General features: G+C 37.7%; 3 protein-coding genes across 3 annotated transcripts; 2 read left to right on the forward strand and 1 right to left on the reverse strand.

Annotated features, from left to right (window-relative positions):
• LOC135588327 (phosphatidylinositol transfer protein PDR16-like) lies at positions 1 to 8,604 on the forward strand. The gene is made up of 7 exons (XM_065080404.1): positions 1 to 958; positions 6,790 to 6,872; positions 7,314 to 7,490; positions 7,562 to 7,660; positions 7,757 to 8,002; positions 8,073 to 8,320; positions 8,413 to 8,604. The coding sequence occupies exons 1-7, from the start codon at positions 541 to 543 to the stop codon at positions 8,414 to 8,416; spliced, it is 1,275 nt and encodes a 424-aa protein (XP_064936476.1). The 5' UTR covers positions 1 to 540; the 3' UTR covers positions 8,417 to 8,604.
• Positions 8,605 to 10,072: 1,468 nt separating this feature from the next.
• Positions 10,073 to 11,377, reverse strand: LOC135588330 (protein NONRESPONDING TO OXYLIPINS 2, mitochondrial-like). Its single transcript, XM_065080406.1, has 3 exons — positions 11,162 to 11,377; positions 10,928 to 11,049; positions 10,073 to 10,398 (listed from the first exon to the last, which is right to left on the reverse strand). The coding sequence occupies exons 1-3, from the start codon at positions 11,275 to 11,277 to the stop codon at positions 10,379 to 10,381; spliced, it is 258 nt and encodes an 85-aa protein (XP_064936478.1). The 5' UTR covers positions 11,278 to 11,377; the 3' UTR covers positions 10,073 to 10,378.
• Positions 11,378 to 11,547: 170 nt separating this feature from the next.
• LOC135588329 (AP-3 complex subunit sigma-like) lies at positions 11,548 to 14,144 on the forward strand. The gene is made up of 7 exons (XM_065080405.1): positions 11,548 to 11,768; positions 11,879 to 11,921; positions 12,050 to 12,111; positions 12,509 to 12,605; positions 12,805 to 12,875; positions 13,683 to 13,774; positions 13,917 to 14,144. The coding sequence occupies exons 1-7, from the start codon at positions 11,700 to 11,702 to the stop codon at positions 13,981 to 13,983; spliced, it is 501 nt and encodes a 166-aa protein (XP_064936477.1). The 5' UTR covers positions 11,548 to 11,699; the 3' UTR covers positions 13,984 to 14,144.
• Positions 14,145 to 14,146: the final 2 nt, after the last annotated feature.

Raw genomic sequence — 14,146 nt, forward strand, 5'->3', positions numbered from 1 at the left:
GAGTGGGTTGGCATGCAGGGCAGGTCATGGATCTGATACCGTCGTTGAAAGGACCTGACACGAGATACACGCGATAGGGTAGGAGCGCGACACTGGCATCGACGACCGAGTCCGGTGAACCTTTTCATACGTCCCATCCCCTTCGCTCCGGGCACATATATAGTTAATTGGATTCATCTTTGCTTGCGTAGTAGGTATCTCTATCTTCCCCATCGGGTCGGAACCCTCCAAGAAATGTGCACATGATTCGAAAGAAGAAGGAAAAAGAAAGAAGATGATCTCTGGTCCAAGATCAGAGTTTTTTTCTTTTCTGTTTGGATTAATTAGAACTGAAGTGTCGATCAAATATGGCATTCAGCCCAAGATTTTGGTTCGATTACCATAGTCTTTCCCAGTGGAAGAGCACATAGAAAGTTTATCATAGCGTCGGACAATTATATGAGAAGTGCAAATGGTGAAGTTTCTGCGCGCGGTGTAGACGTCTTCTAGAGGGTTTAGTTGTACATCCATTAATGCGCCTCTCCCTCTCTCACACAGCGAATGGAGAATAAAGCTTCGGATTGCGTCGGTTGCTTTAGGTGCTCGAGCGAAGAAAAAGATCGGTGTTCCCATGTCCGTGTGTGTGTGTGTCAAAAGGATGATGCACTCGGAGAGAGCATGCGTTTTGGTCTGGAACTCCGCTACGGACGAGATCAGTGTGACCAACCAAGTTGCAAAAGAGGCCCAAGCGGGCATCCTCTCTCTCTCTCTCTCTTTCTTTCTTTCTTTCTTTCTTTTCATACTTCTCCGCCCCTCTGGTTCTCCGCGCGTACCAAGCTTGGAAGGAGAGAAGATAGCAAGTGCGGTCTAGTCCACCTGCCAACCTTCTCCCCGGAGGCCAAAGAATACACTTGTGACCGTCCCGCAGAAGGCTCTCTCTCTCTCTCTCTCTCTCTCTCGCTCGCTCGCTCGCTCGGAGGTATGGATCTCTTCTGTTTATTTTTATGCCTCATATGGTTGTTACTGGGTAAAGCTGGAGTCAGTCGGACAAATCTCTCTTCTTTGGGGTTCATCTGAAATGGTGGTTCTTTATTGATTGCTCCGCCGTGTTGATCTCGCTCGCCGTTCGTAATCTTGGTTTTACTGCGGGCTGCACTTTGGGGACAAATCTGGGTTCTTGATTTTGTTTGCACTCGTATGATTTCTAGTTAAAAAGAGAAAAAAGATGTTTTTGGTATTCATCTTCGATCGAGATTATACCGTATCGGGAATCAGACGGAGTGATTTAATTTGATTTGGACCAAAAAAGAAAGAACAAAAGAGGGAAACTCAGAACCGTTGCTCATCTGCTTCCATCTGGGGATTTCTGGGTGATAATTCTCTGTGTTTTCCCTTACCACTTTCGATGCTCATAAATCGGTCATCAATCTCTTCCTAAAAGGAATTCTTGATTCGAACCTTTTTTTTTTTTACAGTTTACCCATCCTCGACCATAGGATTCAAAATGTCTTTGTCGACCCATCTGATTCCAATGAGTTTGTCTTTCAAGATGAGAGCGAGAGTGCCTCCGGTCAGCCCCTTCTGTGGAATCCTTCTGATCGGTGGACCTCTGATTGACTCGTCCAGCATATGGTTGACTTTTTGGAGACTTATGAGACGATGGATGATCTGCTAGCATATCGAATCATACGGTTCGAAGCATGTGAAATGCGCGAAATGCTAGCTAGGTCTGCTCGTGGCATGAAAGATGTTATCAAACAGAGGAAGAGTAGGACAAGCTTTAATCTTCCATATTTCTCTCAAGAAGAACTCTTTACAATTTCTCTTTACAATTTCAGAAACTCTATATTTTTCATGACCTAAGGGGTTTATATAGTCCCCAAAGATACATTACAATAATTGTATTCAAGATGAATCATTCTCTTTCAAGAACCAATAACCAATTTGACTTATCCTTTCATAAAATTTTAATCTATTTTTTTTTCTTGATGTAATGAGTCTCCTTCTCGATGCAATAAATCTGTTTTTGATGAAATGAATCTCTTTATGACACTTGAACAAGTTTAATTTCAACATTCTTCCCCCTTAAACTTGTTCCATCTAATATGTCAAGTTTCTTTCGAAATCGTTGAATATATACTTTTTCTTCAAGAATTCCATTAGGAAATACTGATTTGACATCAATTTGTAAAATTTTCATTTTATTTGAGCTGCTAGAGAGATAAGTAATCTTATTGTCTCTAGTCGAGCAACTGGTGCAAATACTTCTTCATAGTCAATCTCATATTGTTATTTGTATCCCTTTGCAACCAATCGGGTCTTGTATTTCTCCACCTCTCCTTTTGCATTTTTTTTGTTTTGAAGATCCGCTTAATACCGATAGCTTAGTGGTCTTCTGCAAGTATAGTAAGTTACAATGTATTATTTTTATTGTAAGATTAAATGTTTAAGAATAAATAGGGGTGGTGAATATATATCAAATGAATTTGAAATTTTTTTGTAGAAATAATGAAATTCTACATCAATTCATCATGCCATACACACCTCAACAAAATGATGTCTAAGAAAGAAAAAATAGGACTATCCTTAATATGGTCCGATGCATGTTAAAGGAAAAAAAAATTCCTAAAGAATTTTGGGGAGATGCTGTTGCTTGTGCAGTTTATTTGTTTAATAGGTTTCCGACAAAACGAATTGGTAATGTTACACCAGAAGAAGCATAGAGCTTCCAAAAACTAAGGGTTGACCATTTGAGAATTTTTGGAAGTGTTGTATTTGTCAAGACACAAGAAGAAAAGAGAACAAAATTGGAAGATAAAAGTCAGAAATACATTTTGCTAGGTTATCTAAAGAATTCCAGTGGTTACAAACACTACAATCTTGTCACAAATAAAGTTGTGATGTCAAGAGATGTTGAGTTTGATGAACAACAGATTTGGAACCGGAAAAGTGGTGAGCAGCATAAGAAAGCTATAGCTTCAGAAGAAGATGATATAATACAAGCAAGCACCAAAGTGGTTTTGCCGGAATCATCACCTAGATCAGCCAGGTCACATGATTCAAGAAGTCCAATTATAAGAAGGACAAGACCGATTCAGGAGCTATATGATATGACTCGAAGGATTGATACTAACAATAATGAACTTTCTTTATTTTATCTTTTTGCAGGATATGATCCATTAACTTTCGAAGAAGCTTATAGAGATGAAAAATGATGACAAGCTATGAACGAAGAGATTCATGCCATTAATAAAAATAATACATGGGAGCTTACTACACTTCCAGAAGACCACCAAGCTATCGGTGTTAAGTGGATCTTCAAAACAAAAGAAATGCAAAAGGAGAGGTGGAGAAATACAAAGCCCGATTGGTTGCAAAGGGATACAAACAACAATATGAGATTGACTATGAAGAAGTAATTACACCAGTTGCTCGACGAGAGACAATAAGATTACTCATCTCTCTAGCTGCTCAAATAAAATGAAAAATTTTACAAATTGATGTCAAATCAGTATTTCTTAATAGAGTTCTTGAAGAAGAGGTATAATATTCAACAACTTCGAAAGAAACTTGCCATGTTAGATGGAACAAGTTTAAGGGGGGAGAATGTTGGAATTAAACTTGTTCAACTCTCATAAAGAGATTCATTTCATCAAAGAAATGTTCATTGCATCGAGAAGGAGATTCATTACATCACGAAGAAAAAATAAATTAAAATTCTATAGAAGGATAATTCAAATTGGTTATTGGTTCTTGAAAGAGAATGATTCATCTTGAATACAATTATTGTAATGTATCTTTGGGGACTATATAAACCCCATATGTTGGGTCATTAAAAAATATAGAGTTTCTGAAATTGTAAAGAGTTCTTCTCGAGAGAAATATAGAAGATTAACAGGACTATCCCTTCTTCTTATCAAGATCAACAGGGCACGGTTTCTTCCACCACACCATGAAACCTTTTGGACTCGTCTGGAACTTTTCTTGAGATTAGTGGACTGTCCAATCACCCATAGCAGTTTGCCTAATGTCTGCATGCCTATAGCCCGTTCAAAGGTGTCATGCTCAAATTATTATTATAATACCAAATGCTCCATCTTGACACCACATCTCAAATATTGTTTGTTGGTTGTGTTTTAGCTTGCTTTGGTTGTGTTTTAGCTTGCTTTGTCTGTTTTGTTCCTGGGTGAAAAATCTAGATAAAAATATAAATTCTTAAGCCAATCAAAATTATCCAGACTAATTAACTATAATTATCTGGGATTTTTCTTTCTTGCCTCAATATAAATCAAATTACCATAAATAATATGTTACTTTATTTGAATATTTATGTAGTATGATTATGGAAATGAACTAAATTGATTTGTTAGGAAATTAGGCGATCAATTAAATAATTTAATAATTTAAAATTAATTAATTTATTTCCTAATAATGATGTGAATTTTAAGAAATAAATATTTTGAATTATATTTTTGTGTGAATTATAAAAAAAAAATATTGTATTTCTATTTTTATGTGTGAAAATAAAATTAAATCATTAATTATCTTTCGAGAACGATATATATTTTTTTATATAAAGGGGCTCTCTCTCCCCCGTTGCTTGTCAAAGCTAGCAACAGGAGGATTGATGAGAGGTAGGATCCTCAACTCATTTTTTTATATTTTTTTATTTATATTTTTAAATATTTGATATTAAAATTATTATAATTTTACGATGTATAATAATATTTTAATTTTAAAATTTTTATGATTGGTAAATAATGATCGTTGAATTTTTATGTTAGAATTATTATTTAAGTTCATGATGATGGTGCATGACTTATATTTCAAGCAAAAATCTTAAGTTAGTGAATTATACTTTTAAGATGTGATTTAACAATTAAAATTCTTATTTTTGGATTGAAATAATAGCTCTAATTCTTTTAAATAAATATATGTTTGTTTCAAGAATTAATGTATTAATATTTATGATTTAATTAGTTTTAACTATAGGATCATGAATTTATTAGATTATTTAAGTTATAAAAATGGATTTAGAAGTCTATTTTAATAAATTCATATTGTATTATTAAAAATTCTAATGGTAATTTATTCAAGATTAATTATTATCTTATAATATTTTAAAGTATTTTTTTTAAAATTGAAATCTAATTTAATAAGAGGGATCAAACTCAAGTCTGACTTGAGTCAAGTTGATCGATTAGACCAATCCATGTGATCATGTATAATCTAACTCATATGACCAAACACGACCCAGCCCATGTGGTTAGGCACAACCCAACTCATATGATCAGATTTGATCTAGCTCATGTGATCAAGCATGACCTTGCTCACGAGTCGGTGCAGTCTAGTTCAACGACCAAGCTCGAAGACCAAGTACGACTCAACTCATGACACGTCAACCTAGTCTAATACTTGGGATAGGCATATGTGGCGTCGGTCCAATTTGGATTAGTACTATGTAGCCTAGCTCAATTCCCTCCTCTCTTATTGATTTAAGCTCATTAGTTGATTAAACTACATCAGTTTGGTTAAGATGATTCAAGGTGATTTTGGACCGATTTGATTAGTTCAAACTCATTTGACCACATTAAAACCAATTAGATCCAAATTAGACCACTCTAGAATGATTCTAGACGATTTCAATAAGGATTAGAGGTTGGGCTCAGATAGAATTTAATTTGGTTCAAGTCAATTGGACTATTTCAATTATGGTTCAGGTCGATTGAGGGCTGCTAAGAGATTGATAACTTATGTTCATATGAATTGATGAACTTAAAAACTTTATTTGAAGTAGTGATTTGAAATTGATTAGTGATTTTCTATTATCTTGGGATTAACTCGATGATATTAATGTGATTGTTACTTTGTGGTATATGCCAGTGGTTTACATTGGAAGTGCACTCTGTGAAAGGAACTATGGATCCATCATAATGTAAAGTCACCAATGAACATAATCTAGCATGTCATACACTAAGCATGATCTCTTATGATATTTTTGAATACATGCATGAATCAATGAATGAATATACTCGATCGATATACTATTTGACATACTATTTGTTAAAATAATATGGATTACGTCATGGATACATAATTGAATACCCGATTGACATACTATTTGATATACTATTGCATTCATTCAATTATTTGACATACATAATCGCCTTACCGCAAATCAGGAGTTTGGCATACTATTTTTTTAAAACCAAGGAGTTGCCAGTTTTGCTCTCATCCTCTACCGGATTGCACTTGCACTGGAATGGTGGAAACTCTTTTTCTATTTTACAGTGAGAGCAATAGAGAAAGAAATATCTGTTCTCATCCTCTCCCACCCAGCTTTCTGCTTGAGAAGATCTTATTTATAGTATCAGTTAGCCAATGTGATAGACATGTCACAGGTTGAATCGTTAGGTGCCACAAACCATTGCTTTTGAGTTTAGCTCTCTTTTTTGCGTCTGTATCGTAGCATGAGTTTTCAACTATCTTAACTCTCTATTTTTTGCACCTCTATGATGCATTTGAACCTATTCCGAAGCTGTGGTTTCTATCTTTGTTGTGATACAATTTAGATTGTCTCAGAAACTGGACTTGCTATGTGACTTAGATGTAAACCATCGGCACATTTGAACATATTCTGAGGCTATGTTTCCACCCTTATTGTGATACAAATTGTTGTGTGTAATTAGATCATAACCATTGGTAAAAATGCATTATTTATTTACAATTAAGAGGTTTGATGAGTACCTTAGTAGCATGAATGTGCAATTTCTGTTTCGCTATCCTGCTAAAAGCATGTCTCATCAACAGGGAAGGCGGATGCAAACATGTTCGGAAGGAAGCATAACTCTCATGATGACCAGGATCATGCTGCTCTACCACACCAAGAGAAGGTAATTAGACTGAACACATTGTTCTGTATTACACTATGGGAAGTTCTATATCAGGCTCATGAAGTACAATCTCAAGAATACATATATATTTTTCGATTAAATGAGTCAGCTTCGCGGTGGAGTCTCTGAATGTAGGTTGTTTTGGATTGAATATGCTCATCTACCATACTGCATAAGCTTTCAAAAAACTATGTTTTTCTTGATGGTCATACTCGCAATGGTTCATCCGATTGCCATGTGCCACACCTGTTTATCACGAAAATTTCTATCCGACTGATGTAATCTTTCTACATATACAATATATGGGCATTGCAGGACAAAGAACAAGAAAACATCATCATTCGTGTTTAATTTTAAACTCTTTTCAGCTTGATCATGCTAATTTGTGACATTATATGATATATCTTGCATGATAAATTGTGGATATTGTGCAACAAACAGGTGGAAGAGCTGAGAGCTGTTATCGGACCCTTATCCGGACGTAGCTTCATGTTCTGCACCGATGCATGTCTGAGGAGATACTTGGAAGCTTGGAACTGGAACGTTGACAAGTCGAAGAAAATGTTAGAGGAGACACTCGAGTGGCGAGCGACTTACAAGCCAGAGGAAATTCGTTGGGTGAGCTCGATTCAGATGTTTGATTTGACACCGCAGTCGATATATTTACACTGTTTTCCCGATCGTTTCAGCCTGAGGTTGCTACCGAAGGTGAAACCGGCAAGGTCTACAGAGCGGATTTTCATGATCGCGAGGGAAGAAGTGTTCTTGTGCTGAGACCAGGGAGACAGGTTTGCCATTCATGTTTTCATTTTCCTGTCCTACAAGGAAACGAAAAAAAAAAAAAATCTGAGAATAGAGATACAAGCTACATGCATCTGTTGCAGAACACATGCTCGCACGACAGCCAACTCAGGCATCTGGTGTATCTCCTGGAGAATGCCATCATCAATCTGCCCCAAGGACAAGAGCAGATGGTTTGGCTGATAGACTTCACAGGATGGTCATTGAGGAACTCGGTGCCGATTAAGACTGCTCGAGAGACGGCAAACGTTTTGCAGTCTCACTATCCCGAGAGGCTTGCGGCTGCATTCCTATATAATCCCCCAAGAATTTTTGAATCATTTTGGAAGGTCCGTAGCCCTTAATCGATTATGTCTGATGGTTTATCGGTCTTTAGCGTTTTCTGGTTTTTGTGCGCAGATAGTTAAATATTTCCTGGACCCGAAGACCTTCGAGAAGGTGAAATTTGTGTACCCGAAGAAGGAAGAGAGCATGGGAGTGCTGCGCAAAAGCTTCGATTTCCAGATGCTGCCCGAGGATTTTGGAGGAGAGAGCAATGTGCATTATGATCACGAGGAGTTCGCGAGACTGATGGCAAAGGATGATGCCAAGTCAGCGGCGATTTGGGGAGAGGATCAGCTGCCGGAGCATCTGAGGTCGCACATTTGGTGAGAGAGAGAGAGAGAGAGAGAGAGAGACCTTTAAAACACAATTCCATGCTTCAAACTAACTGGTCCATTCCAATTCCAATTTATGATAGGTAAGCATGAACGAGAACAGCAACTCCTCGAAAAAGGAGGAAGTCAAAAGAACAAGATAAGCGATATGATGATCATCTGGAATTTGACTACGCTAAAAGAACTACGACACCAATACACGGGCTGTATCATCACTTGTATACAGAACAACTTCAACGATGTCTGGATCTGAACATATTCGATTGCAGCAAAAATATACGCACGAGTAAGGCTACAAACTTTCAGCCTGATCGGACAGAAAAAACATTCCGTTTATGAGAAACAAAATGGGTACATTAAAACCTACATAAATAAATAAATAAATAAGTATTGGTTATATGTTTGATGCAAAGGAAAAGTATATGAACCAAGTTGACATTTCTTTGGACATCCCTTCCCTTGTTGCTATTTAATTATTGACAGAAAATGTTGGAGAGGTTAAAAAACATTACTGCAAGAATCAAGGTTTTATGCCAAACTATATGCATGCTCCGAATTATGTAAACAAACCAATGGAAGACATCATATGAAACAGTCAAAAACTTTCCATGCAAGAAACTTCCATAGACAAGTTGGAAACACGGTGAATGCAGGCAACAAAAAAAAAAAAAACAAGTGTGGTATTCTAGATTTCGTTGTAGCTCAAAGCGTTACCAGTTACTAGGACTCAATTCGACAATATCAAAATTGGCCTGAGCCATTGCCACAGTTTTTCCAAAGTAGGAGGGATAGATGAAGAGCAAGGACGGACACGATGTATCATAAATAATGAAGAGAAAACAAAAACTCCAAGAAATCAAGAGGAGTTCCAAGGTGATCAAGAACAGATTGGAAAACACAATAGACTAGATCAAAAGAAGGCAATAACAGTATGGGCATTATAATGACAAATAAAGGGATAAAAATTAAACCAAAAGAGATTCTAAGGAACTTTGGAAGATATAAAGCAGATCAAAATTCCAATGAAGAAGAAACTAAGAAAGCAGCAAGAAGATTTACAGACCATAATTGATTCCTTTTTACAAGACATAGCTACCAAAGATGGAAAGCAACATATTTGCTAAGCAAGGTAGAATAGAGACTTATGTTATTCGAAGCACGAAAGAGATGAAGATCATAATTGGTAAAGTTCTGGAAAAAGAAAGTGGAGAAGGTACAGTAGCTAGGGTTAAATAATTCAATACAGGTAGCTAACTTTAGGAACTCTGATATTTAAACAGATCAAATCTGACATCTGATTCTTATGGGTCAGCTGATGATATCCTGTTCTTATACGGTTGTTTTATCTCTATTTCCTCATCAGGTATTCTTCAATTATTTAACATAATGTTGGTAATTTAACTATTTGGTTATCAAAGGCTTGGAAAGTGAGACGTTCCACTTCTAGATTGAAATAGCATGCCAATGACTACTGCAAAAGGCCAATTCCAATAGAATATGAAGAATTTTGATTGCCATCGTAGTATAGCACAAAGTAAAATGATCTACATACAAGAATAATAATTATTGTCATAGTTGCAGTTAGGCAAGTACATAAATCAATTAAGCATAAATGCATCACAAAAATAGAACACTTCTAATGAACTCATTCAGTTGGTCCTACAATAGAAGTAACGTTATGGTGTCATCCAAAGCATGATCATGGTGGTGGACATCAAAGAGCATAAGATCAAAACACCATCGTCCAAACAGGGAACACATTCCAATAATATAGCTGCAGTACTTGTAACATCAAATTTTCATCTAAAGGGTACACGGCGAGTAATATGATGTACTCTAGAAAGAACAGGTTATGTTAAAAGGCTAATAAACAAGAAATGCTATCTCAATAAATTTCAAAAATAAAAGGGGTACTTGGGCTAAAAAGTAAGGTATGCCCAATCACTTGCTGCAGTTCAAGACTTGTAAAAGACAAATTACGGTCTTCAAAGTAAATGAGCAGCAGTAAGAATCTAAGATCCCACATAGCATAAAACCAGCACACCTCGGTCACAAAGGTAAAGAACGTCCTATACGAAAAATAGAGAACTACGTTAGGATAAAATTTGCCAGAATATAAAGCACTATTAGAATATCCGAAAACAGAGCAACGATCACTAAGTTTCTGCATGCTGTTAAAAATAGTTTTAAGGAGAGCGATGAAATTGACCTTTAATTTATACTTGACACCTACTATATTGAATAAGATGTCGAGGAATAAAATGGATATAGTGGCCAATTTCACAGAAGTCATGGTTTAAAATTCCTCACATGTTTCTTCCCTTCTGCGTTGCACTCTCCATAGCCATGATCAGATGCGCTTGTTTAAACCTATCATCAGAATTACCACAAGACAAAGTTCCAATTTTGCTATAAAAATCAATCCAACGAGTATTCTTTGGATGCTATAACACTCCGTGAAACCAAACCCTTTTCTGATTTACATTCTTCTTGCAAGAAATACTGGTGGCAAATGCAAATCCTCAATGCATGACAAAATCAAAGATTTCCCCAGTTATTTGATGACCAATCAAAGACAAAGTCTTTCGTGAATGTTACCTTGGGAGAGCCAACTCCAACATGAGGAATCGACCGCAATGAAAGATCTGAGGCGAGCGGCGGCGATGGCGCTGTGAAGCGGCATCAGCGAATCGACGCTCCCCAATGCCGGTGCGATCGACCTAACATAGGTCGTGCCGAAATTAGTCGAGAGTACGAATCGAAACTAAAAATAAGAAAAATAACAAGTAGAAGAGTTCGAGGGCAAGAATTTGGAGTTGCAGTAGCCTTCACCTCCGAACGAAAGGGGCGGCCCTTCGGGACGGCGCAGGCTTCGGGAGTATGGATTTGGAGCGGAACGCGACGGACCTCCCGGCGGCCATGACGGCGGACCTACAGAGCGAGGCCATCACGGATCGATCTTGACAGTCTTCCTCCTGACGGATGTGGGGAATAAAGAAAAGCTCTTAAACCCTAACCGAGTGGGTGAGACAAATGGGTCGAACGAATCGCGGACTCGCCGCAATGAGCCAAATCAACAATCGGACTGCGGCGGCGGAAAGAGGGATCGTGGATCCCGCATTCCACGTCAGCTATGGCTCGTCCAATAGGTAAAAGAGAAATAAATATCTGAGATATATTGCCACGGGACGGTCAATTCGATCCGAAAACGTCCCCACCGTTGCCAAAAACATCTCCACCGCCGTTTCGTCTCCAAAACCAGGAAACAGAAAACGAAAACAACGTCAGCGTTGCAAGTTCCAACCCGCCCTTTGGCCACCGCTCTCTCGGAACCCTTCTGAGTGCCTCTCTCGGGCGGCCGGCTACAGCCATGATTCGCGCGGTGATCGTGATGAACACCCAGGGCAAGCCCCGCCTCCTCAAGTTTTACGAGTTCCAGGTACCCAATATCTCCTCTGTCTCTCTTATTCGCCCTCGTAATTTGCATTCGGATCCGAAAACGAATCCTCTCTTGACTCTGGCTGCTTTTGCTCTTCTGTCGAAGCCCAGCCCCCGGAGAAACAGCAGGAACTCACACGGAGCGTCTTCGCAGGTCAGGGGGCACGTACTTTCAATACATTAGAAAACCCCTCGATTAATCCCCTGTTTCCCCATTTGTTTCACATTTTTCGCTATCGATTTTCTGTTAAATATTCGATCTTTTGCGTCAACCTGTTGCAGTTTTATCTGGAAGACCGGACAACGTCAGCAATTTCGTTGAAGCAGATGCAATCTTCGGCCCAGTAATCTTTTCCTCTTTACTCTTCGTATCTTTTGTTGCAGAAATAACAAAGAAAAAAACACAAGAGAAATTCAAAGAGGTCTACACATATGAATGTTTTAGCTTGTTCGCCTTTTATCCGTTTGTGTTACAATAATTGCTCTACTTGCTAACGAGAATTCCTCTCAAACTGGGTTTTGCTGAGAGGAACATGTTGTTGATTAATAGAGCGAGGAGCCTGCAAAAATTAGGGCTCTGCGCATTAAATATGAATCGTGAACAAAATATACGGTTTCTTATAAATTGAGTAGATAGGCAGTCTCTTTATTGTTTGTTCGTGAGGAATTTCCTATGTTTGCTGAGGAAATCCTTTCTATAAATCTGGTGATATGCATTATCATGCTTCATCCTTCTTGCAGGGTACCCGGCTGGTATACAAGCACCTCGCTACGCTGTATTTTGTCTTTGTGTTTGACAGTTGTGAGAACGAACTAGCTATGCTTGACCTCATACAAGGTGCAAAACAAGTTTTCAACCTTTTACATGAGATTGTTTTTCTTTATAAAAATTGTTCCTTCTCCACTGGTATGGAATTTCTTTATGTATCATGAGTAGCACTATTAGTATTGGCTGAGCTCATATCTTCCAATCTTTCCCTATGATTCACAAATATGTCCGAAGGGTTTGTTTCTAATTTAGATGCTGTCATCTGCAGTCCTTGTTGAGACACTGGACAGATGCTTCAAAAATGTCTGTGAGCTTGACATAGTGTTTAACTTCAACAAGGTAATCGTAGCTGTTGTGAAGCTTTCTCAGTATGTCTCTTTTGTTTGCTAGCAATTTTTTGGATTACTTCGACAAGCTAGCCTGACAAAAAAAAAAGCCAAATATCTGGTTGAGTTGAGCATATTCTATCAGCCTGCAACCGAAACGTACTGCACTGCTCTTTCATCTTAAATAAAAGAAGAAGACAGAAAAGCTATGAAAAGTGAGTTTAGGATAATATAATTTTGTTTTGCTAATTATATAGGCATATGGAACAAAAGATTTGAAGTGATTGAACTTCTAGATTTATGGAGAGGATGTTGCAAATAATCAAGAAATTCTATCATGTTTGCTAGAAGGCTCTTATGGAGTAACCAGAACACTTGCAAGATATTCATGTTAGACTTGGCATGACTAGATCATAAATAGAAAGTTTAAACGATTGGCATATTCTATTATAATTTGTTCATTAATGTAAAGTAGAATGGCAATACGGTATGATTTCACACGTTCATGAACTCTTTGGAACAATCTCTTACCTGTCTATCATTACCTCTGTTAGCTACAAGTGAATCTGCCCTCTATTCTTGATGTCCATATCTACTGTGAAACTGATTTAGCAGGGTATCATCTTATTTATCCTTAAGGTCTATACCTACTGTGAAACTGATTTAGCAGTGTATCATCTTATTTATCCTTCAGGTCTATATCTACTGTGAAACTGATTTAGCAGCGTATCATCCTTTTGTTCAATTTAGAACAGATTTACAACAATCAGATCGATACCACTGTTTTCATGTATGTTGAACTTGGATTTCTTATGTGCAGATGCATACCATCCTAGACGAAATTATATTTGGAGGCCAGGTGCTGGAAACTAGTTCTGAGCGAGTTCTGAAGGCCGTTGAGGAAATCTCAAGGTGCCATCTCTTTTGAACTATTCCAAATAATGTGCAAAAAATGCATGCATGTCCTGTGTAGACATGAAAGTACATGCACACATAATCCTGTTGATATTTGTATCTCTACTTGTAAACTGTAAAATCTATTTCCCTCTTGCAGGCTAGAGAAGTCTTCAAGTTCAGTCAGCTTTGTGCCAAAGTCTGTATCAGGAAGGTTTGGCCGCTAGCGTCTTGCAAGTTCAAGATATCGTTCCAGGACTAGCGTGTCACCACAATAGAGTTTAATAGCAATACCTGCCACTCATTAATAACTGTAGCATCACATCGTGATTTTGTTTCTTCGACAATTTCCATTCAAGTTCATCAAAGAAAGTGATTTGCGGGCTGATA

Source organism: Musa acuminata, chromosome BXJ1-8, assembly GCF_036884655.1.
Source record: "Musa acuminata AAA Group cultivar baxijiao chromosome BXJ1-8, Cavendish_Baxijiao_AAA, whole genome shotgun sequence".
NCBI classification, from domain to species: Eukaryota; Viridiplantae; Streptophyta; class Magnoliopsida; order Zingiberales; family Musaceae; genus Musa; species Musa acuminata.

What these genes read in the sequence shown, in the direction of transcription:
- LOC135588327 (XM_065080404.1), top strand. Translation starts at nt 541, where the DNA reads ATGGAGAATAAAGCTTCGGATTGCGTCGGTTGCTTTAGGTGCTCGAGC. An exon ending in TGCTGAGACCAGGGAGACAG is followed by an intron (nt 7,661 to 7,756) that starts GTTTGCCATTCA and finishes CATCTGTTGCAG; the next exon opens with AACACATGCTCGCACGACAG. An exon ending in TTTTTGAATCATTTTGGAAG is followed by an intron (nt 8,003 to 8,072) that starts GTCCGTAGCCCT and finishes TTTTGTGCGCAG; the next exon opens with ATAGTTAAATATTTCCTGGA.
- LOC135588329 (XM_065080405.1), top strand. Translation starts at nt 11,700, where the DNA reads ATGATTCGCGCGGTGATCGTGATGAACACCCAGGGCAAGCCCCGCCTC. An exon ending in TCAAGTTTTACGAGTTCCAG is followed by an intron (nt 11,769 to 11,878) that starts GTACCCAATATC and finishes GTCGAAGCCCAG; the next exon opens with CCCCCGGAGAAACAGCAGGA. An exon ending in CAGATGCAATCTTCGGCCCA is followed by an intron (nt 12,112 to 12,508) that starts GTAATCTTTTCC and finishes TCCTTCTTGCAG; the next exon opens with GGTACCCGGCTGGTATACAA.
- LOC135588330 (XM_065080406.1), bottom strand. Translation starts at nt 11,277, where the DNA reads ATGGCCTCGCTCTGTAGGTCCGCCGTCATGGCCGCCGGGAGGTCCGTC. An exon ending in GCCGCCCCTTTCGTTCGGAG is followed by an intron (nt 11,050 to 11,161) that starts GTGAAGGCTACT and finishes GACCTATGTTAG; the next exon opens with GTCGATCGCACCGGCATTGG. An exon ending in TTGGAGTTGGCTCTCCCAAG is followed by an intron (nt 10,399 to 10,927) that starts GTAACATTCACG and finishes TTTTTCGTATAG; the next exon opens with GACGTTCTTTACCTTTGTGA.